The 24,579-nt window shown below is 39.6% G+C and overlaps 1 protein-coding gene across 14 annotated transcripts in view; it reads left to right on the forward strand.

The window, feature by feature from the left end:
• Positions 1–24,579, forward strand: part of PTPRT (protein tyrosine phosphatase receptor type T) — a 1,045,273-nt gene that overhangs the window by 820,766 nt on the left and 199,928 nt on the right. For all 14 annotated transcript variants that reach the window (XM_032838508.1, XM_032838515.1, XM_032838509.1 and 11 more), the window contains one exon: positions 17,265–17,301. In XM_032838508.1, the coding sequence (XP_032694399.1) occupies positions 17,265–17,301 (37 nt within the window). The remainder of the gene's footprint in view (positions 1–17,264; positions 17,302–24,579) is intronic.

Below are 24,579 nucleotides of genomic sequence, written 5' to 3' on the forward strand. Positions count from 1 at the left end.
TATTGTGTCAACTTAGTATGGTGACAGATCGTAACTAGACTTCCTGTGGTAATCATTTCATAATATAAACAAATGTTGAATCACTATGTCATATACCTGAAACTAATATAATATTGTATGTCAATTATACCTCAATTTTAAAAGAAAAAAATTATCTCAATATAATTTTAATTTCCTTTCTCTTATTATAAGTGAGGTTAACATATATTTTAAAATATATTTTCATATATTTAGGAGACATTTTAGTTTCTTAATTCCTTCCTTATATCTCATTTTTTTTAAAGTGAACTGTGCCCCCATCACAGGGCTTGAAACCATGACCCTGAGATCAAGATTGCCTGCCCTATGGATGGAGCCAACCAAGCACTCCTTCTCCTTATGTCTTTTGCCTGGTTTTCTATCAGGCTTTTTACTCCCCCGCCCTCAATTTCTAAGGGCTATTTATGTATAAGGGATATTAATTCTTTATCTGTGATATATGTCACAGTTTTTCCCAGTTATTTATCTTTTGACTCTGCTTATAAGTGTTTTTGCCACACACACACCCAAAAATATGTAGTCAAATGCATAAATTTGTTTTCTTTTATTGAATCCAAACTTTGAGTCATAGTGATAAACCTTTTCTTACACCAAGTTTATAAAGAAATTCACACATTTGCTTCTAATGCTTGTATACTTTCATTTCTTTACATTTTAGCTTTCTGATGTTTGGTGTTTATTTTTGCATATGGTGTGAAGTATAGATTTAATTTTATCTTTTTTCCCAAATGCCTATTTAGTTGTCCTAGTATCATTTATTTATAAGTCCATTTTTGCCCCAATATTTGAGATGCCCCTTGTCTTGTGTTTTAAATTTTAATGTGTTCTTAGGTCTTTATCTGGACTTTGCATTCTGTTCCACTGGTGTGTTTGCCTATTTATACACTAGTACGACATAGTTAAAATTACAGAGATATTTACGTTTTAATATGTAATAGAGCCAGTCTTCCTGCCCAGATTTTTCTCTTTCACTGATTTTCTGCTTCTTCTTGCATGTTCATTTTTTCATGTAAGTCTTAGTGTCGCTTCTCCACTTCCATAAAAATCCTATTAGTAATTTTACTGGGATTACCTTCCATTTATACATTAATTAGGGTGAAATGACATCTTTAAAGATGTTAAATTGTCCTAACTGAGAACAGAGCATAGCTTTCTATTTATTCGAGTCTGCTTGTTTTTCATGGGTGGTATAAAACTTTCTTCATATATAGGTTTTTGTACTTCTTGCTAAGTTTATTACCAATGATTTAATCTTTGTCATTGTAAATGGGATTTGCTGGCATGATATCCTCTAATTGATTATCTGTTTTATATATGAATACAGTTCACATAAATCTTCTCTATTCTATCATGTCATTTACAAACAGAAATATTTTGAAGTTTATTTTCAAGGGACACATGGGTGGCTCAGTCAGTTAAGCATGGGTCTCTTGATTTTGGCTCAGGTCGTGATCTCAGGTTGGAGAAATCTCGCCCTGCCTCCTTGGGCTCTTTGCTCAGCAGGGAGTCTATTTTTCTCCCTCTGCACCTCCCCCCCAACTCAGGCACACTCTCTTTTCTCAAAAATAAATAAATAAGTCTTTTTTAAAAAGTTTGTTTTCCTGTGTGTATGCTTCTGATTGATTTCTTTTATCCAGTTGTACTGGCTAATACTTCCTGTATGATGTAAAGGAGTAATGGAGATAGAGAACATTCTACTCTTGATCTTGATCTTAGTGGGAATCCCTTCACTAAATCCCCATTAAGTAGGATGCTGATTTTAGGACTAAGATTTTTTTTTCATCATATTATGAAAGTCTTCATCAATTCCTATTTTCTTGAGTGTGTTTTTAAATTAGAAATAAATGTTGAATTGCATCAAATGCTTTTTCTACATTAGAGATAATGATTTTCTTCTTTGATCTATTAATATGGTATATATATTATATGAATGGATTTCTTCACAGTGAACTGACCTTCCACTTCTAGAATACATTCCACTTGTCCATGGCATTTTATTTTTCTCAATGCAGTGTTGAATTCTGTTCACTAACACTTTAAGAGTCTCACACATTTAAAAATAAAATTGGTCTATAATTTCCCCTTCTTTGGTATTGTCTGTACCAAGTTTATGTGTCAATGTTATGCTGGTTTCATAAAGAAATGAGCAAGTTCTCCTTCATTCTCCATGTTGTAGAACAATATATGTTAGTACCATCTTCTCTTTAATGGTCTGGTCACAGTCCCCAGTGAAGACATCTGGGAGCAGTGTGTTTTTTATGGAATAGTCCCTGACATATTTCTTTTTTTCTTCTGTGGACTGTAGTATAAGTTTTTATTTCTAATATGACCCATTTTTTCCTAGGCATTTATCAATTTCATTTAGCTTTTCAAAATTATTTCCAGACATCTGAAGAATAGTCACATTTTTACAAATTTTGTCTTTTTCAATGGTTATTTCCCCTTTGTCATTTCTGAGTTGTATAATGGTGCTTCCTCTCTCTTTCCCTTTGTTCTACAATTTTTCTCTTAAATAATTTCTTCTTTTGCCTTTACTATTCCCTTTTGTTTTCTTTTTGGTGCATTGTTTTTGGTTCCTTTCCTAGATTTTTGTGCTGGAAAACTTAGTTATTTTTTTTTCATTCTTTCATTTTATGTCTGCTATAAATGTTTTTCATAGATTCTGACATGTAGAATTTTCCTTGTATTTTAATGCCCTGTTCACCCAGGAGTAAGTCAAAAGAAATTATTTTGGAGTTTTTGAGGTGGAAGGACCTGTTTGGTTTTTTAATATTCTTAATAATTTTTAATTTTATTACATTGTAATCATAGAATAGTGATAATAATTCTATTTTATGGAACATAGTGGTGCTTTTTTAATTAGCTAATATATGGTCAATTTTTGTGAATGTTTCATAAAACCATAAGGAGAAGTTTTCTATTATCAGGCTGTAGGGTTTGATACACATCCACTAGGTTTGCTTATTTTAGCATTTCTGTGTCTGTGCCTTTTTTCCCACTTGATCTGTCTTATGCTGACAATAGCCTATTATTCTTGCATCTCTTAGAGTTTCTACTTCATAAAGGTGATTATTGTGGTTTTGGTGCAGAGATGTTCATACCTGTTGTATTTCTCATTAATTGTGGGTTTAAACATTAGAAAGTGTCCTTTCTTATATTTAATGCTTTTTAAATTGTATTCTCATCTGTCTGATATCAGGATTGCTCTTATTGCTGTTTTATTTTTTTATTTGTATATTCTCCCATTCCTTTATTGTTGCTTTTCTGAATCACTGTTTTAGGTGTGATCTTTATATATAGCAGACACTTGGGTCTTGCTTTATGAAACAGTTTGAAATCCCTTTCATTTTAATTATGTGAGTTAAAACCATTCACATTTGTTGACATGACTGACATATTTGGTCTCAACTCTATCACCCATTCTTTATATCATTCTTTTTATGTGTTTTCCTTACTCTTTTGTGCTAAAATGTCTTTTGATATTCAGAAAGATTTGTACTTCTTTTCTGGCAGTTATCATTGTAATCCTTCAGTCCTCTTTTTGTAGCTAACCTTTACTGTCATCTGGTTTGTCAACATTTCTTCCCAGAATTATTAAGGTATAATCAACAAATAAAAGTGGTATATATTTAAGATGTACAGTGTGATATTTTGAGACACATGTACATTGTGAAATGATTACCACAGTTGAGCTGACTAACATACGCATCACCTCACATTGTGTGTGGTGAGAACATTTAAGATCTACTCTCTAAGCAAATTTCAAGTATAAAATACAGTATTATACAGATCTCCAAAACTTAGGAATCCTACATAACTCTTGGACCAGCATCTTCCCTGCTCTCCAGCCCCTTACAAACACCATTCCTCCTTCTGCTTTTACAACTTCAGTTGTTGTTTTTTTTTAATTCCACATGTAAGTGAGATCACACAGTATTTGTTTTCCTCTGTCTGGCTTATTTCACTTTGCATAATGTCCTCCAGGTTCATCCATGTTGTTGCAAATGGCAGGATGTCTGTCTTTTTTAAGGCTCAATAATAGTCCATACTCCTATATATACCACATTTTTCTTTTCCCTACTCCTAATGTCCCTCAAACTATTTAGCCATGCTTATCCCTTTAGTGTTCTGGTTGGGACAAGAAAAGAGTGGGCCTCTTGGGAAGCATCTTGCCAACTGAGGAAACCAGGGATTCACTGTGCTCTCATATAGCTCCAGGAGAGAAATCATGGGCTGATGGGGTCTCTCTTGGCTTTGGGCTGTGCCACTCTGGGGGACAGGTGATGTGAATAAAGTGAAACTGCTCCTCTTACCCTCTTCATTGCATTTGTTCTCAGACTTTCTGCTCTGGTAGGGTACTGGGACCCCTCTGCTGGACTTCTGAGCTCCCATGAAGGTACTCCAGAGGTACTCTTCTCCATGTGTAGTTGTCAAAATTATATTTCTGTAGGAGGATGAGTACTGGAAATTCTTATTCTGCCATCTTGCAGACATCACTGGCTTGTAAGTTTTTGATGGATCCATTGACTTTCACCTAGTTCCTGTAGAACAATCAATGAGTTTATCCTACTCTCCTCTTTCTCTGTTTTTTCTCTTTTTCACTTTTTCTTGCATTACTTCTGCATTGTCAGAAAATATAAAATTTTTGTGTTATATCTAGGTAGGGACTTTGTTTTAGTCTTAGATTTACAGTTAAATATATATCACTCCTTTTGCTGAAATTTCTTCAGTCAACTCTTTGTTGAGTGACACTTATCCTGTGATAAATACCTCAAGAAAGACTCATGAGTATTCATTGGTATTCATTGAGTTATTGAATGTTGAAAGTTATTTTTTCTATAGCTTTGAAATTCAAAACATGCCTGGCTAGGTATAAAATCCTTGGTTCATAATTTCTTTGAGTTTCTTGAAAATGCTGCCCCATATTTCCTGGCCTTATATGTTGCTTTGAAGATATCTCATGACATTTCTTGCCCTTGTGAATTATTTGATTTCTTTGCCTGGAGTCCTTGAGGACTTTTTTCTTTTTTTAGTTGAATTGTTTTATTAGGATCTTGGAATAGATCTTTCAGGTCTTTGAGTCCTTTCAATATGTAGGCTCAGGTTATTATTATTTTTTTTTAAAGAAGATTTCCTGGGTTGGCCTGATTTAATCAGGTGAAGCTTTTTTAATTTTAATTTTAATTTTTTTAAAGATTTTATTTATTTATTTGAGAGAGAGATAGTGAGAGAGAGCACAAGAGGGGAGAAGGTCAGAGGGAGCAGACTCCCCATGAAGCAGGGAGCCTGATGTGGGACTTGATCCCAGCACTCTGGGATTATGACCAGAGCTGAAGGCAGTCGCTTAACCAACTGAGCCACCCAGGCACCCTCAGGTTATCTTTTAATTCCAGAAATTTTCCTTGGATTATTGTTCTAAATAATTGCCTATCAAACTGTTCTGTCTTCTCAGGGATTTCAAGTATACATATATTGGATCCTCTTTGTCTTCTCTTTAAGTCACCCTTTCACTGACCCTGGCTGTTTTATTTATTTCATTTTCTTTCTTTTGGTTGTTTTTCCCTTTCTTCAGTGCCCCTTATTAAAATTTTACTTTAGACACCTTATTATTTAAACTTCATTTCTGAAGTGCTTTGGCCTTTTTTCTTATTTTCCTGAGTTCAATCAACTCTCTCTTTTTGTGCTGATTTTTTTAGACACTTCAGTTTCTAATCTTTGCATTTCTAATTCAAAGTTGTTTGAGGAAATTTAATTCAATTTGGAGTGTTGTTTATCATTTTCTTCTGGGGTGCAATTGTTTTTGTTTTGTTTAGGGGATGGATTTTCATCACTTAGGATATTTTGATTTTTATTTTTCATTTTCTTTTTTTAAGATTTATTTATTTGATAGAGAGAGCACAGCAGGGGGAGCAGCAGGTAGAAGGAGAGGGAGAAGCAGGCTCCCCACTGAGCAGGAAGCCCAATGCAGGGCTCAAACCCAGGACCCTGAAATCATGACCTAAGCTGAAGGCAGACGCTTAATCAATTGAGCCTCCCAGTCACCCCTCCATTTTCTTCATATAGTAGTTGTATTTGGCTCCTTTCTTTTGTTCATATTGTAGATTTAAGGTGGCTTATAATATTTCTAGTTTAAAAACACAGTATTCTGATACAGTAGTGAAGTCCAGTTTTTTAATGGATGACTAAGTTTTGTTGATAACTAAGTTTAAGTTTTGATGGGGGATGGGTATTTGCATATTCTTGGACTCATTGTTGCTGCTGTTCTCTATTGACTTATGGGATCTTAAAATTCCTTCTGCCTCTTTTCTTTTTCTCATCCAATCTCCCAAGGGCACTTTTCCCTTCTTTTTACCTTATTTTCCCCCATAAGTGATACCTATTTAAGGTTACCCCTTGAATTAGTATGCCTTCAAGTCTTTTCTGTCTATTCATTGTCTTAATCTACCAGCATTTCACACATTTTCAGATTTTTCCTACATGTGAACTCATTCTTGCTAATGATCATTTTATTTTTTTATAATGTTATGTTAGTCACAATACAGTACATCATTAGCTTTTGATGTAGTGTTCCATGATTCATTGTTTGTGTGTAACACACAGTGCTCCATGCAATACATGCCCTCCTCAATACCCATCACTAGGCTGATACATCCCCCCAACCCCTTCCACTCTAAAACCATTTCAGATCGATATTACACCTTCTGCTGGCTTACATCTCTTCTCTTTCAAGTTGCTTTCCTGTATGGACCTTGCTGTCCACAAAACCTTGTGCTGAAAACCTTTTTTTTTTTTTTTAAAGATTTTGTTTATTTAACAGAGAGAGAGAGAGAGAGATCACAAGTAGGCAGAGAGGCAGGCAGAGAGAAGGGGAAGCAGGCTCACTGCTGAGCAGAGAGCCCAATGTGGGGCTCGATCCCAGGACCCTGAGATCATGACCTAAGCCGAAGGCAGAGGCTTAACCCACTGAGCCACCCAGGCACCCCTTGTGCTGAAAACCTTACAAATATTTTATTCAGTTGTGGGTTTTCTTTGTTTATTTGTTTGTTTGTTTTTTACTAACAGAGATTATGAAGTTTTGAGGATTCGCTGTATTTTAATTATGCTAAGGTTGTGTACTTTGTGGATTTTTAGAAGAGAGTCAAAGAGAATTGGGATGCAGAGAGATTAGATTGAGGACCCAGTAGGTGTCTGTACCAGAAGCCAATACAGAGTCATAAGCATTGGGTGGGGTGAGGTAGTGGGAAGTCTCTAAGGTCAGGCAGAGCCAAAATATGCCTTCCTAGGGTGGGGGAGGTTGAAACAGCATCTCTGCAGCCACTCTTTTGGCCATCACCATCTCTAGGCTAGACTACACCATTACCCTCTTCCTACTGACTAGTTTTTCCTATACCATAACTCTGTTTTCTATATAACAGTCTCTATGTTTTAAAAAATGTGAATCTGGAAACTTTATTGTTCCTGTTCATAACTCTTTGATTGTTTCCTGTTGTTCTTAACATATAGACTGAAACTCTACAGTCTAAAAGGCTCTACCAGGCTTCTCTCTCTAGCTTCATCTCATATCATTCTTCAGATTCTTCATTATGATGTTACCTTCCAGACTTCTTTACACCTTCAACTACACCATGCATTTTCTCACTTCGGGGTCTTTGCATGTCTGTTCCTGAGCCCAGGACACACTGTTTTTGACACTTCTTATAATTACCTCCTACTGATCTTCCAGGTCACAGGTTAAACGGTCTTTGCTCAAGGCAATGTATTATCTTCCTTCCCATCCACACCTCATGTCCTCTTGATACACATACATAAAACCGAGTACTTCTTCCTCACAGTAGGTTTATTACAACTTGTTATTAGATACTTATTTGTGAGAATAGTTACCTAATGTTTGTCACAAACATTTGAAAATAATGTGTACATGCTCCATGAGGACACGGACTATGTCTGTTTTGCCCATGCTATAATTCTGTAATACTGTAATACCAGCACAATGCCTGATCATTTGTGATCATTCAGTAATCATCAATATAATTAATAGTGATCATATCAACAAATATATGATGTTTTGTTGACCAGATGAATAAAGGGTTAAGTGGGCTGTTGGAGCCCCAGCCAAGACTTAGAGGAATATTAAAGGAGGAGCCAAAGCAACTCAGCAAACTAAACTATGGTGTCAGGACTAACTTTCATCATATTTACAAGGGTGACTCAATCTTAGAGAAGATGAAGGCATGAGTTAGAGTAACTGGGGAAATTATTTGAAAACTGGGGTCAGGTCTAATTCCCCATCCTATTACCTAGAGCAGTCTAATGGGGCAATAGAATAAAAATTACATGCACTACCCAGTTATCTATGACTTCTTGGTCAGGGTGGTAGTATAACTTAACCTAAGTCCATCTAGATAGTAAGTAGCAATTATAGAACTATTTGATGCCTTGGACACTATGCTGCAAGTCTCTGAGTTAGAGAGATGCCCTTTAATTTCTTAGGTAGTGAAGGCTGGCTGGCTGGCTGGCAGGCTGGATGGATGGATCAGACTTGATCTAGTCTTGAAATGAAGACCATGAGTAGGTAAGTAGGTGTAGACATATGGCATTCTGGGAAATAAGGTAGATGAAAGGTAACCCCCCCCCAGGGTGTTGTCTTATTTTTAGTAAGCTATGTGTTGTGGGGAGCAGTATGATGATATGGAGTGATGTCGAGAGAACAGAGTACTGAAAGAGCAGGAGGACTGCCAGTAGCTGAAACCAGACCTCACATTTTGTGAACTTGAAGCAAACTTAGAATACTCTGCCCACTGTAGCAAATTGGTCTTCTCTACCCTTTTCTCTCTTATTTCATTGATGGGAAAATTGAGCATTAGAAAGTGGTGGTGACTTGCTCAATGTTGCCCAGTACTGGCAGAGCTTGAGTAGGACTAGGTCTCAGCAGAATCAGACAGTTAGGGAATTATATTCTGCCCCAATGTGGTACATATCTGTGTCCAGATACACAAATATCAAGTGGGAAGTGGGATTTGAGTGAAGTTAGGATGGGGAAATGAAATTATAGTACTGTCCCAGGATATATTACAGATGTAGAAGTAGGATGTAATAATAGAGATAGAAAATATACAAATGTTTCTCCTTTTCTGAAAGCTTTATATAATCATTTCCTGTTTATTGAACTGATTGGGGACTTTGGGTATATGTGCACTGGCCAGACTCTCCATATGTTGGGATGCAGCATATCTAGCACCTTCCTGACTTGCTTGCTAACAGTTCAGTCATGCAGAAAGTCAACAGAGTGATTTAGGACTTTGTTATTTTGTATCTAATTCTAACCAACAAAGATAAATTGGCTATGGAATTAAAGGTGTCAGGAGCTTGGGAGAAAGCAGACATGTCAACATCATGTTTGTGAGAGCCAGGGAGAGTTAAGCATAATGAGACATGCACTCCAGATTATAGAAAACAGCTTTTAATGGATATGGGGTGGAGGAGGTTGTGTTGGAAATGGCCCACATTCATGAATGCAATTGTGGAAGGGAAGATGATTCTCAGAATTAGAAAGTTCTTACAAATGACCCAATGAGGGACAGAAGGCAGTAGAACAAACCATTGCAGCTACCCAGATTCCCTTTCATGTAACACATTTTAAAGAGAACATTCCTGGGTCACCAGGGTGGCACAGTTGAGCATTTGACTCTTGCTTTCAGCTCTGATCTGATCTCATAGTCATGAGATCAAGCCTGCGTTGGACTGTAGCATGGAGTCTGCTTTTGTTTCTCTCTCCCTCTTCCTCTGCCTCCCCCACTATACATGTCCTCTCTCTCTCTTTCTCTCTCTCAAAATAAAATAAATCTTCTGAAAAAGAGAGAGAGGGAGAGAGAACACTATTACAGAAGGCAGGTTAATATAGGGGCACCTGGGTGGCTTAGTCAGTTGGGCATTTGACTCTTGGTTTTGGCACAGGTTGTGATCTCAGGGTCTTGGGATCGAGCCCCATGTCCGGCTCCATGCTCAGCAGGGAGTCTGCTCGTCCCTCTCCCTCTGCTCACCAACCGCCCCCCACCACCCCGCAACTCTCTCTCTCTCGAATAAATAAATAAAATCTTAAAACAGAAGGCAGGGTAGTGTTCACCATTGCAGGGATGAAGTGACCCAGAGAGGGCAGGAAGGTGCTTCTAAAGTGCTGGTAATGTTTGGCATTTTCATCTGGGGTACTGGTCATAGGTGGGTGCTTGCTTTGTGAAAAATTTGGCAAACTGTAGTTAAGGTTAGTAGACTTGTCTACTACTTGTCTACTAACTAACATACTATGTATGTTGCACTTCAAATGAACCATGTAACAGTTCTTATGGTTCAGTATATTTCCTTCACAAAATTATTTTATTATTTTTTACTTACATTTTGAATTTTATTTATTTTTTTTCAGTGTTCAAGATTCATCATCACTCTGATGGAAGCTTAATACTCCATTGTATATATGGACAATATCTTCTTTATCCACTTGTCAGTTGAAGGGCATCTTGGCTCTTTCCACAGTTTGGCGACTGTGGTCATTGCTGCTATAAACATTGGGGTACAGATGGCCCTTCTTTCACTACATCTGTATCTTTGGGGTAAATACCCAGTAGTGCAATTGCTGGGTCATAGAGTAGCTCTATTTTTAATTTCCTAAGGAATCTCCACACTGTTTTCCAAAGTGGTTACACCAATTTCCCACCAACAGTGTAAGAGGGTTCCCCTTTCTCCACATCCTTTCCAACACTTGTTGTTTACCGTGTTGTTAATTTTGGCCATTCTAACTAGTGTAAGGTAGTTTCTCAGTGTGGTTTGATTTGAATCTCCCTGATGGCTAATGATGAACATTTTTTCATGTGTCTGTTAGCCATCTGTTTGTCTTCTTTGGAGAAGTGTCTGTTAATGTCTTTTGCCCATTTTTTGATGTGATTATCTGTTTTGTGTGTGTTGAGTTTGAGGAGTTCTTTATAGATTTTGGATATCAGCCCTTTGTACAACTCTTGTCTGTAGTGTCATTTGCAAATATCTTCTCCCATTCTGTGGGTTGTCTCTTGTTTTGTTGACTGTTTCCTTTGCTGTGCAGAAGCTTTTTATCTTGATGAAGTCCCAAAAGTTCATTTTTGCTTTTGTTTCCTTTGCCTTTGGAGATGTGTCTTGAAAGAAGTTGCTGTGGGTGATGTTGAAGAGGTTACTGCCTATGTTCTCCTCAGGATTTTGATGGATTCCTGTCTCACATTAAGGTCTTTCATCCATTTTGAGTTTATCTTTGTGTATGGTGTAAGAGAATGGTCAAGTTTCATTCTCCTACATAACTATCCAATTTTCCCAGCACCATTTATTTAAGGGACTGTCTTTTTTACACTGGATATTTTTTCCTGCTTTGTCAAAGATTATTTGACCATAGAGTTGAGGGTCCATATCTGGGCTCTCTGCTCTGTTCTATTGGTCTATGTGTCTGTTTTTGTGCCAGTACCATGCTGTCTTGGTGATCACAGCTTTGTAATAAAGCTTGAAATTAGGCAATGTGATGCCCCCAGCTCTGTTTTTCTTCAACATTTCTGTAGCAATTTGGGGTCTTTTCTGATTCCGTACAAATTTTAGGATTGTTTGTTCCAGCAGTTTGAAAAATGCTGCTGGTATTTTGATCAGGATGGCATTGAAAGTATAGATTGCTCTGGGCAACAGAGACATTTTAACAATGTTTATTCTTCTGACCCATGAGCATGGAATGTTTTTCCATCTTTTTGTGTCATCTTCAGTTTCTTTCATGAGCATTCTGTAGTTCCTCAGGTATAGATCCTTTCCCTCTTGGTTAGGTTTATTCCGAGGTATCTTATGTTTTTTGGTGCTTTTGTAAATGGAATCGATTCTCTAATTGTCCTTTCTACAGTTTCACTGTTAGTGTATAAGAAAGCAACTGATTTCTGTGCATTGATTTCGTATCTCACCACATTAGTGAAGTGCTGTATGAGTTCTAGTAATGTGGAGGTGGAGTCTTTTGTGTTTTCCACATAAAGGATCATGTCATCTGCAAAGAGGGAGAGTTTGACTTCTTCTTTGCCAAGTTGAATGCTTTTTATTTCTTTTTGTTGTCTGATTGCTATTGTTAGGACTTCTAGTATTATGTTGAACAACAGTGGCATGAGTGGTCATCCTTGTTGTGTTCTGATCTCAGCGGGAAGGCTCTCAGTTTTTGCCCATTAAGAATGATATTCTCTATGGGGTTTTCATAGGTGGATTTTATGAAGTTGAGGAATGTTCCCTCTGTCCCTATACTTGGAAGAGTTTTAATCAGGAAAGGATGCTGTATTTTGTCAAATGCTTTTTCTGCATCACTTGAGAGGACCATATGGTTCTTCTCTCTTCTCTTATTGATTTGTTCTATCACACTGATTGATTTGTGAATGTTGAACCACCCTTTCATCCCAGGGATAAATCCCACCTGGTCATGGTAGATAATCTTTTTAATGTACTGTTGCATCCTATTAGCTAGAACTTGTTGAGAATCTTGGCATCCATATTCATCAGGGATATTAGTATGAAATTCTCCTTTTTGTGGAACTTTCTCCAGAACAGACCACATACTGGGTCACAAATCAGGTCTCAACCGATTCCAAAAGATTGAGATCATTCCCTGCATATTCTCAGACCACAATGCTTTGAAACTGGAACTCAATCACAAGCAAAAGTTTGGAAGGAATTCAAACCATCCTGCTTTAAAATGTTTGGTTCAACCAGGAAATCAAAGAAGAACTTAAACAATTCATGGAAACCAATGAGAATGAAGACACATTGGTCCAAAACCTATGGGATACAGCAAAGGTGGTCCTAAGGGGGAAATACATAGCTATTCAAGCCTCACTCAAAAAAAATTGAAAAATACCAAATACACAAACTCTCTTTACACCTTATTTTTATATTTCTTATATAATTTTTCCTTCTTTCTGTCTTCTGGATATCCTCCTTAAAAAAACACTTTTTTTTGAAATATAGTTTACTTGAAATATCATATGAATACCTAAATGAATACTTCATAAATTTGAATCATACTGTGTGATATTCTTTTAATATTTCTACATTTTCCAGTTGTTTAATAAGGTAATTATTTATTTTTTAAAAAGAGCACTTTCAGCATTAAAAAAAGAAAGAAAGAAAGGGAAACACTTGTCCTAAAAAACAACTTATGTCAACTCAACCTTCTTTCTTTGAGAGAGTTCTTAGACTGATAGAGTGGGAAAATGCAGTAAACAGAGTCTGAGTACCTGAAGTGAGTTTGACCCTATTCTCAAGCTCTTTTGGTGGGAAAACACAGCAGGAGGATCCAAGTTCATAAGCAGTTGAGGAAATGAATAGTTAGATAACCAACCAAAAATTCTGATGAGCAATGAATGCCAACCTGGAACGTGGATTCTAGTACATGTCACAAATCTTTATCAATGGCATTTTCCAGGTTACCACTTATATTAATAAGATTTACCACTTATATTAATAAGATTTGGATAAAATTATAGAAAAATGTGTTCAAAAACTTATATATGGTGGAGAATATGATGACAAGCTGTAGCAACCAGATCAAAGAAGATGGAAGTCAATAGGGGAAATCAGTATATGACTCTGCACTTGCATTTGAGCAATACAACCACATTTATATATGTGGAAAAAGGCAAATTTCTTTCCTTCTCTCTTTCTTTTCTTTCTTTCTTTCTTTTTTTTTTTTTTTTTTTGTTGTTGTTGTTGGGAAAAGGTTGACGGCACATTCATCGTGATCAGTGAAAAACTGAGATATTGAGATATCGGCATATTGGCTGTGTTAATAGAAGCCCAGTATAACTAAGGAAATAGAAAATAGTGATAATCTAAGTAATCATATATTGACAAGACCACATGTAAACTGCTGCTTCCTATTCTAGTTCCATCTCAGTAAGAGGGATAAAACTGCAGGATGTCCGTGGATGAGTAACAATATTGGTTCAAAGGACTTGAACTCTTATCACCTGAGGAATTGTTGAAGAGCATTAATGGACATGAGAACCATTTTTTGATATCCAGACATCTTTTGTACACAAGCAAGGGAAGACTTTCTGTGGTGTGAAGAATAGAATCAAGACCACTGGGGAGTCATACTTAAAGTGACATTTTTTAGCATTCAGAGGTGTGCCTAGAGAAAATAGACTCTGCTGTAGACATTACCATTTCTTTTCTACTTCTGGGTGCATGGAGGACTCCATTTTGCCACCTCACTTAAGTTAGGCATGGCCATATGACTTGAGTCAAGTAAGTTTAGCTTCTTGATACAGAATCAAGTAAGTGTAGCTTCTGATACAAAACATTTGCTTGTGAGTGCCCAACTCCAGCATTCTTTGCTTCTGCCTCAGTGAACCATGAAACCTTGTGTTAAAATGGAGGTAAACATGAACAAACATTTCTCCAAAGAAGACATACAAATGGCTAACAGACACATGAAAAAATACTCAATATCACCAGCATCAGGGAAATACAAATCAAAACCACAATGAGATATCACACCAGTCAGAATGGCTAAAATTAACAATTCAGGAAACAACAGATGTTGATGATCATGCAGAGAAAGGGGAGCCCTCTTACACTCTTGATGGGAATAAAAACTGGAGCAACTACTCTGGAAAATAGTATGGAGGTTTCTCAAAAAGTTAAAAATAGAACTATCCTATAACCCAGCAATTGCACTACTAGGTATTTATCCAAAGGATACAAAAATACAGATTCAAAGAGGTACATGCACCCCAATGTTTATAGCAGCAATGTCTATAGTAGCCAAACTATGGAAAGGGTCCAGATATCCATTGACAGAAGAATGGATAAAGAAGATGTGACACACACACATATATACATCCATATAATGGAATTTTACTCGGACACCAAAAAGAATGAAATCTTGCCATTTGCAACGATGTGGATGGAACTAAGGGGTATTCTGCTAAGTGAAATAATTCAGTCAGAGAAAGACAAATACCATATGATTTCACTCATGTGGAATTTAAGAAACACAACAGATGAACAGAGGGGAAGGAAAGGATAAATAAAATAAGATAAAAACCGTAAGAGACTTTTAACTATAGGAAACAAATTGAGGGTTGCTGGAGCGGAAATGGGGTGGGGAAGGGGTAATTGGATGATGGGCATTAAGGAACACTTGATGTAATGAGCACTGGGTGTTTCTGCAACTGATGAATCATTAAATTCTGTCCCTAAAACTAATAATATACTGTATATTAACTAAATTGAATTTAAATAGAGGTACCAGCCTTGGTCTCTGAGTGACTACAGTGATTACAGTTATCTCCCAAACACCACCACAATCCCACTTCAGACCCAGTCGTGCACCTATCCTGGACCTGTTAGTTTGAATGGGAAATACACCTTTACTGTTTTTAGCTGCTGAAGCTCATGGGTTTTATACTTCTGCATAACCCTGGTGCAATATTGTGATTTCTTAGAAATGAATTTTTAGTCATTGAGATGACCAAAAGTATATATCTCATGTGTATTTGGTCTTTGTCCATGGTTTCTAGCTCACAGCTTCCTAAACCCTTGGAATTTCCTAAGTGTCAGTGGCCCTAAAGGTGTCTTTTGCTATGTTAATGAGAGTGACTTTTGGACCCCACCTAAGGAAGAAGCTGGTTGCTGGGAGGATCAGCTCCTAATTGGAGGTTTGGAACATTTAGTCCCACAGTCCCACAGTCTCACCCCACTCCCAGCCTACTGGACCTCTGGGGAGAGGTGGAGGGCTAGAGGTTGAATCAGCCAATAGCCGATGACTTAGTCCATAATGGCCATGCAGTGGAGCCTCCATAAAAATCCAGAAGGACTGGGCTTAGAGAGCTTCTGGGGAGGTGACCACATGGAGATTGGGGAGAGCAGCACCTCTGGAAAAGACATGGAGGTTCTGCACCCCTCCCCACATGCCTCACCCTATGCATCTCTTCTATCTGGCTGGCTGTTCCTGAGTTACAACCTTTTACAATAAACTAGTGATCTACTAACATGTTTCTTTGAGTTCTGTGAGCTGCTCTAGAAATTGGAACCTCCAAACTGTAGCTGGGAGGTCAAAAGCACAGATAACAGTCAGAGGCTCATACCTAGCATCTAAAGTGGTGGGGTACAGGACAGTCCTATAGAACTGAACCCTTAACCTATGGAATCTGATGCCATCTCCAGGTAGACAGTGTCAGACCTGAGCTGAATTCTCAGATACCCTGCTGGTATCTGAGGATTGCTTGGTGGTGTGGAAGGGGAAGAACCCCCTCCACCACCACACACACACACACAACAGAATTGGGTCCAGGAACCCTCATAGACCTGACTAACCCAAGTGCCTTCAAGATGCAGTGATTTCTTATGAGTAAGCAGTAGGAAGACACACATTTGATTCTTGAGACTCACACACTTGCATTTTTTGCCTTTTATTTTCATTGATACACTACATTGAGACTGTTGCTGGAGGTAGAGCTTAGTCTACTGGAATTTTCAACTGGTTCCAGGGCCTTCTGGGAGACCATCCCAAAAAAACTGGCTAAAATGATTCTCCTTCTAAGCACACTCTTCTGTAACTCAACTGCATGCCCAGTAACATCACAAGTTTATGGATTTTTTCCACTTGGGGAAGAGCCAGCAATAATTAGATAGTTTACAGAGCAGATTCAATTGCCACGTAAGCATACACGCACAACATTATCCATGGAAACCGTGAGGTTCACCAATGATCTGGGGACCAATGTGACTCTTTGAATATGAGCTTTGCAGTTTGATTCTTACACATTCTTATTGACTGAGCTATTGCCAAGTGTCTGATCAGTCTGTGCTGATAGATGCATTATTCTTTTATAGGTTCCCAAGGATGGTCCCGGTGCCATCTATTAACTCATGTCCCAGTATACCTACTTAGTGTCATTGTTAAAGTTGTCCTGTGCTAGGCAATAGCAGCATCTGATATGTTTATAAGTGGTTCTGTCTGGGGAAGAAGCTTATGAGGTGATCAGAGCCAGGAAGTGAAAGGAACAAAGTATGTACCTAGCCCAAAAAGAAATGAAGAAATAGAATTAAAAGGTGATTCCAATGGGAGAAAAAATGGCAAAGACAGATTTAAAATTATACTTAAAAACACATATGTATATTTTTTCTTTATATAACAAATCAAACCTGCAACTAATTAACCGGAACCTCACTTTTGTTGTTCGCAGGAGACCAAAATCAACTGCGTTCGCCTGGCTACAAAAGGTATGTTGGCATGTCCTTGTCCGTCTTCAGCTGTTTAAGTATTTCTCCTTCTAGCCATGGAGGAAAAGTTGAGCCAACAATTACTAAAAATAAAAAAGAATTGTTATTTTCATTGGAGTCATTTGAATCTAGGTATTAATATATACCTATAGTATATATTAATAACACCGTGCCTAAAGCCTAGTAAGAACTCAAAACATATTTGTTGAATCAGTGGGTGGATGGATGGATGGGTGGACGGACGGACGGATGGACGGACAGATGGACAGATGGATGGATGCGTGGACTGGTACATTAATCAGTAGAGTGGTGAATATAAATTGACTCAAATGTTCTTCTGCTATATATTTTGGTTCTATTTGGGTCTGTTTGTGTGTATATTTTTTAAGCATGTCTGTCAAACCTATCTTCTGACTTTTGTACTTCTTTCCACTGGGTTTGGCTTTCAGAAATGAGGTGATAGTGTTGGTGCCTTTAGTAATGAGAAAACAAACACTGCATTGTTATGTATATTTATCCCAATACTTATTCCAAAAACTAAGGCAGCATTGTTCAGGCTCATCACTTTCTGTTTTTCTAATTATAATTGAATTGCCTGGCCCTTTCAATTGGTACATGTTTCTGTTTATTACTCTTAAAAAAAAAAAATCAATGAATGGTTTGTTATCATTTAACCTATTAGAAGGTTGAATGGCTAGAAATCAGGTTTATCTTTTTGTTATAGAATGGATATTTTTAACAACCATTCTCTCCATATAAACACACCAAAATTGAACAATCCCGTTGTTCCCTGCATTTATCGACAACCCATACGGTTACATAGGATGCTTCCTCAGAGATGACAGTTATAAACATCAGTAGACATATGATCATAGGTAGAAACCATAAACAAAGATGATGACCCAAGTGTGTCTATACGTACATGAAGACATACACACATGCACACTCATTCAGAGGAAAATGCACACGTGCGGAGGAAGAGGAAGAGATGAGGGCATGGGGAAAGAGAGAGAGAGAAGGAAGAGAATAATTGGGGTTATTTGACAAAATATGCACAAAGGCCTATCACTTGTGACTTTCATAACTTTGGAAAAAACCAGCTCCATCTGTAGGCAGAAGAGGGAAGGAGATACAGAAGGGAGAAGACGGAAGCACTAAGGACTCACCGTGGTAAGAACTCACTCTGATTTCACGTAAGTCATGAGAGGCCGGTGTGTCCCTCACTTGTTCACTCTCAAGAACTCAGGCTACTGGACAGAAAGAGATAAAATACTCTTTGTGAGGCAAGGAGAATTGATGGCCTGCAAACAGAAGTGGCACAAATCACAGGCCTTCGCAGACTTTCCCACGGAAGAAAGCAGATAATTCAGAAGGAAGAACATTATCAATAGGATAGCACTAGAGCTCTAGACTGCAAGCAGGACAGCTGAGTGTCTGCGGTGTCCTGCTTAAAGGGGCAGCCCAGCAAGGTTAGGAAACTCACGGGAGACCTCCCTCACCCACGGTGATGGTGCTCTGTGGCTCCCCTCCAGCTTTTGACCTCTAGACAAGGGAGGGCTTGATGCAATTGTTCTGCCTTCCATGGGCCTGTGGGATTCGAGGCATACCCTCTGGACAAAACTCCCCCCTAAAGTGTAGTTGGTTAGATCGGATTTTCTAAATCAGGAACACATGGTTGGATGGGCAGTAGGTACTTACGGGGACTTTTTAAAAGAATAACTAAAACTCTACTGGTGATTTCAGGATTGAGGCCCACCATGCCATACTTCTGCGGAGCTGCCTTACTCCTTTGCCGGAGAATTGCAGGGGTCTTTAAAGAACTAGAGCAGAAAGCTTGTGCCTCTTTGTAGCATAAGAATTTCTCCTCCTGTCTGACCTTTAGGACACAGTCTTCCTTAGTGGAGTGTGTACTTAGTGGAGTGTGTACTCATATAGTGGGAGTGTGTACTCACACCCATATGAGTGTGTACTCATGTGGGTGTGTGGAAAGATGGGAACAAGTGAATCAGGGCAAATGCCCAGCTAGCTGGCCAGGATAGTCAGAGGTAGATTCCAAGGACCGACACCTTCACTTTCCAGGCCCTCAGGGGCAGTCACATCAGCCCCAAGAGACAGAGCTCTAGGAGCACCTGAAGTGGGACAGAGAGCTGGCAGCGTGCCAGTCTTACAGACTCCAGGCGTTAGCCCTCTCAGTACGACCTAGATAAGAGAATACTTGTTGAAAAAAAAAAAAAAGCCAAGAAAAAGCAAAGAAAAGGAGACTTCTATTTGGTTGGTGTCTTCTCTGTGCCTTGAGTTAGTCTGGGAGCATCCAGGCTCGATTAAAGTCAAACCCTCTCTAAATCCGTGCACTGCTCAGGAGCACTCTGTTCAAGGATCTAAGGCCAGGAAGCCATATTCAACCCTTCTCTTTCCTGAATCAAATTTCCCACCTTGTGAGTTTGCCGAAAACACTTTCCCCTTTAACAGGGGAAAATAAGATACTGGGAATCCCACAGGCATCGGCAGTGGACGATGTGGCTGTGGCATATTCCACTGGCCATCCAGCTCCGTCCAAGTGTTTCCACCACCTTCCTGTCATCATGGCATCTTCCTTGTGGAACTGCCAGGGGGGGCATCCAGCCTCTGGAGTGTGATCGCATGTGCAAGCTTGAGGCCACCGCTCTGGTGATGAAGCAACTGGCTGATGTGTTGTCTGTGACCCTGGTGATTCCAGATGGTGTCTATAGTCATCTGTGTGAACTAGAGGGTTCACAGGCAGAATGTAACAGTCCCCAACATTCAGGCAGGGTCATTCTGTCCTGACCCCAAGTGCAGCACCTCTTCTACTAGATTCCATACCTGGATCCAGCATGGGGCTCTAACCCTTGTCTGTCTTTAGTGTCCCTGATAGTCACCCAAACTCTAATGTAGTGCTGCCCAATTTGGATGGTTGCAAAGCAAGGCACCTGGATTAGTGTTCTGTGGCTGCTGTACCAAAAGTACTACCAGCTGAGTGACTGAACAACAAAATTTCTTTTTTTTTTTAAGATTTTATTTATTTATTTGACAGGCAGAGATCTCAAGTAGGTGGAGAGGCACAGAGAATGAGAGAGAGAGAGAGAGGAGGAAGCTGGCTCCCCGCTGAGTGGAGAGCCCGATGCGGGGCTCGATCCCAGGATCCTGGGATCATGACCTAAGCTGAAGGCAGAGGCTTTAACCTACTAAGCCACCCAGGCGCCCCTGAACAACAAAATTTCTTGTCTCACAGTTGTGGAGGCTAGGTTATCAGTAGGGTTGGTTCCTTTGAGAACTATAAGGGAAGGATCTGATCCATGCCTCTTCCCTAGCTGCTGGCAATCTTTGATGTTCCTTGATTTTTTCGTCTTTCATAGCATTCCCCCTGTGGACATCTTGTATCCAAGTTTTCCCTTTTTTATAGGGACTGATACTGTTAGGTTAGGAGCCTACCCTACTCTAGTTTAACCTCATCATAAGTTAACTAACTAATTATATCTACAAGCCCTATATTCTGAGATGTTCTGAATATAGTGTTTGTAGGTGTTGCATTCTGAGACTCTGGAGGTTAGGATTTCAGTATATGAGTTGGAGTATGGACACAGAGTTCAACTCATAGCAGAACCCATACAGTTAGGGGTAGTGTCCATGTGGTTTCCCTTGGAGCCTCTGACTATTCTATATTCATGGTACAATCCCAATGGCTTTTAAGAATGTGCAAGGACCAGGAACTAGCCCTGTCAGGGGGTCCTGGTGGTGAGCTGAGCTCTAGATTTGACTGCTGTTCCCTTGGGAAGCTCACTGGGGCTGTTTTGGGCAGAGAAGCTGCAGGTTCTGTGGGAGGAGCCCTGGACAGAGAGTAAACACAGTGAGCCATCCACATACACCCAGTGGCTGGGTCTGTGACAGCAGGACCCCTCTCAGGCTCCATAGGGTGGTAAAGTATCAGGTCCTGATCCAGTCATGCTTCTGGGGTCTGAGCAGGGCCCACCTCCTGGGATAGGCACTACCACTGCTGATTGAGAGGATCTCTCACAAGGAGCTCCTTGGTCTTAACCACTAATGTCCCATCACGTTTTGCCATGGCAGGAAGTACCTGGCACATCACTGGTACTTGAAAAATGCCTGCTGAAATGAGTAAATGCGTTTGAAGCCAGTATCTCACTGTAACAAGGGTCAGAGACCTTGAAAGTCTCACTTCATCTTCCTGAAACTCAGAGGCACCATATTTAAGGTTCTGTCCATCTCTTCATTTACAGAACATTTTTTAACACACGAACTGCCTGTGGTTTGATGATAAACCTGCTCTTTATAAAAGAAAACCTCTTATTTATAGTCTTTGTTGATCTCAAGGATATAAATATCCCCACCATGTTCAATGAAGTTACCAATGGTTTAACAACTGGCTTGCAAAATAGCCAAGAATGTTTTACAGTGGGCTTGAGCAAGATGGGACAAGCCAGCTCCAGTACACGAAGACCTCTACCATCCAGTTTATTAGAGGATCAGATGATACAATAGGTGCTCAAGTGTTGTACTGCAAAGTGTTTTGGATAAAATTTTTGTCAATGAATGTCATTTCCTTCATATGGTTGGCTTGCTGAGCATCTGTGAACAGGACACTTTGAAGAGAACTACAGTTTTTATGGTGAATCAGCACACATGGTCCAGGTCCTCAAGGAGCTCCCAGTCTAGTGTGGAAACAGACCTTACATGTATGATTTTAACAGATAATCATGAAGTTATAATTGTGATCAGAGCTTCCAAAGAGAAGTGAAATGTACTGAATGGGGGACTAAAATATCAATGGTGCCAAAGGCTCAGGCAGTAATGGTGGATATGTTCCCAGGCCATCACCTGGGGTTCTGCTTCCTTGGGACTGGTATAGCATAGAAGACTTTGTGTCTCTCTGCCCATCATCACCCTTTCTCACCTAACACTGAGAATTGCATAGGACCAGGACCAAGGGTAGGATTTGGGAGACCAGCTGACTGAGCACATCAGACTGTGAGAAGAGCCACACCCGGACCCAAAGTCCCTATAAAGGCCCAAGTCCCCAGTATTTACAGAGGATTTGGTGGGTATATTCACATATCACCAGGGGGCACTATTTATTTACAGAACCACAAGTTGAAGGCACAGCTAAGGGACCATGGAGTGGGAGTTTGGTATTTGCAAGTAAAGGGGATAATCCTAGGATCAGAACAAGCTGACCTCAAAAGCCTTGAAGTCAGTCTTTTTCATTGGTGGGGGACTCACTGGCACTACCCCAGATTCACATTCCTCTTTACTTTGTTCCTTAGCCAAGGTTTGCCTGTGATTGACTTTGGCTGGAGGTTTAGAGGAATCTGAATGTTAAGTTCAGCCATAGTGGGGAAGTGGAGTTTATCAATGAGCTGCTAAAGACAAATGGGACCTCTCTTAAGACAGATTCCCTAGAAGTAGAGCCTGAGGCAGGGATTTGGGTGCACGGAAGGTATTTAGGGAGGGCTCTTGGAAGAAATCTGTAAATGAAAGAGGAAAGTGGGATAGGTAGTAAGATGCTAAGCAAGAATCTATTCTCAGATAAATTAAAGCCTAGGCTAGATAAGATAGAGTATAAACTTCTCCGAAGTTGTTCTGCCTTGAACAAGAAGACCAGAATTTCTGCCTCTCCCCCCATAACAATTAGTCATTGGTACTCCCCTATTCCTTTCCCCTTGTCCCTCTCCTCCATCTCTCAGGTGGCTCCAGGGGGAATGGCAATGCTGAGTCCTGCACTTGTATCAGGAGAAAGTCATAGATATAAGCCCTTAGTCTCAACACTCAGAGCAGCTGGGGGATGGTACACCAACCCCAAAAGGGAAGAGTGGCACCAGTGGCATCTATCATGTGCTCTTCTTATGCAGAGGATGTGTTTCATTGTTGGGTTGAGGGATAGCAAAAAGATCATGGAATTGCCTCAAATTCAAGAGCTGAAGGAAAATTCTAAAAGCCCTCTGCTTGGCACACTGTACTCTTGGAACTTGTTCAGAGCCATAGAGAGAAAACTTCAGCTAATGGGTTAAAAAAAAAATTAAATTTTGGTTTAGAAAGAGAACTATTATTTATTCTTTGAAGGGAGGGCAGTACAAAGACTACTTAACAATGAGGTTTTATTTGTATAGTTAAAACAGAAAATGTAAGACAGGCCAAGTAAGGGGAAGGTGCATTTAGACCCCTTAAATAATGTTTACCCTACATTTGGAAGAGGAGGGTTGGGCTCAACTTAGGAACCAGGTTGGAGATATAAGCTGAGTCTGCTCAGAGGTGACCCTTGGGAAAATGGAACACATAGAAGTTTGGGGTGGGATACTTAGACTTCTGAGGTGCTGAGGCTCAAGGAGGAGAGGGGAACAGGCCTTCCTGTGGAAGATGATTATCCCATGTGGTGATGATGCCCCTGTTCCAGGCTGCACCTGCTGAAGGAGGCTCCTGCGCATCTCAGTTCATGCCTTCAGAGTAGATCAAGGGGAAAATGGTTTCTGACCCAGGGGCTTAGTTGTAAAACCATACCAGTCCGTTTCTGTTCCAGAAACTGATGTCCAGCTCCACTTGCTGTGACAGGGACCTTACTTCTGTCCCAACAAGTTCCTTCCACCAGGGGACACTTCATTTGGACAGAGCTTCAATATCACGAGTACATATTTGGCTCCCGATTCTCTCTGCCTGTGAATTTTTGAGGTCACATAGATCCTATCTGCCTTTTCTCCTTCCAGAAAATGAAAATTTTCTTTCTTTAACTTTGACTGCCTGCCCTGGTTAGGGTCAAGCTGTCTGCCCTCTCCCTCTTAGAACCTCTCTGGCTACCAGCAGGCAGCAGCATTCCCATCTCTGGCACCAGCCATCAAGGGAACACAGCTGGCTTTGCAGACTCCCGCTGGGTGCACCCGAGTGGCAGTTAGAAAAATCAGCTTTGATTTGATTTGCAAACTGAGCCTAGTCATTGAGACAAAATAAATCCGGAAACCCATAAAGCCATTTGCAGAGTTGCTTTGCAGAAGACAGCCACAGTTTTAATCTAGTAAACACTCTATAACGATCCCATTAAAACAACCCCCTCAGAGTAGGTGCTGAAAGCTGAACTCCAGAATAACGAAGCATGAGATAAGGGGCCAATGTCACCAATAGTTCCATGCTGCCCTGTGGTAGTGATGAACTAAAACCATTGTCCCAACGGCAACAGGCAAGAGGCGTGGGCAATGGTCTTTTGTAAATGTAGCTTCTTTTTATAATGGCTAAGCCTGAGGTAGACCATTTCAT

This window comes from Lontra canadensis, unplaced genomic scaffold, assembly GCF_010015895.1.
Source record: "Lontra canadensis isolate GAN:19392208 unplaced genomic scaffold, GSC_riverotter_1.0 scaffold105, whole genome shotgun sequence".
Taxonomy (NCBI): domain Eukaryota; kingdom Metazoa; phylum Chordata; class Mammalia; order Carnivora; family Mustelidae; genus Lontra; species Lontra canadensis.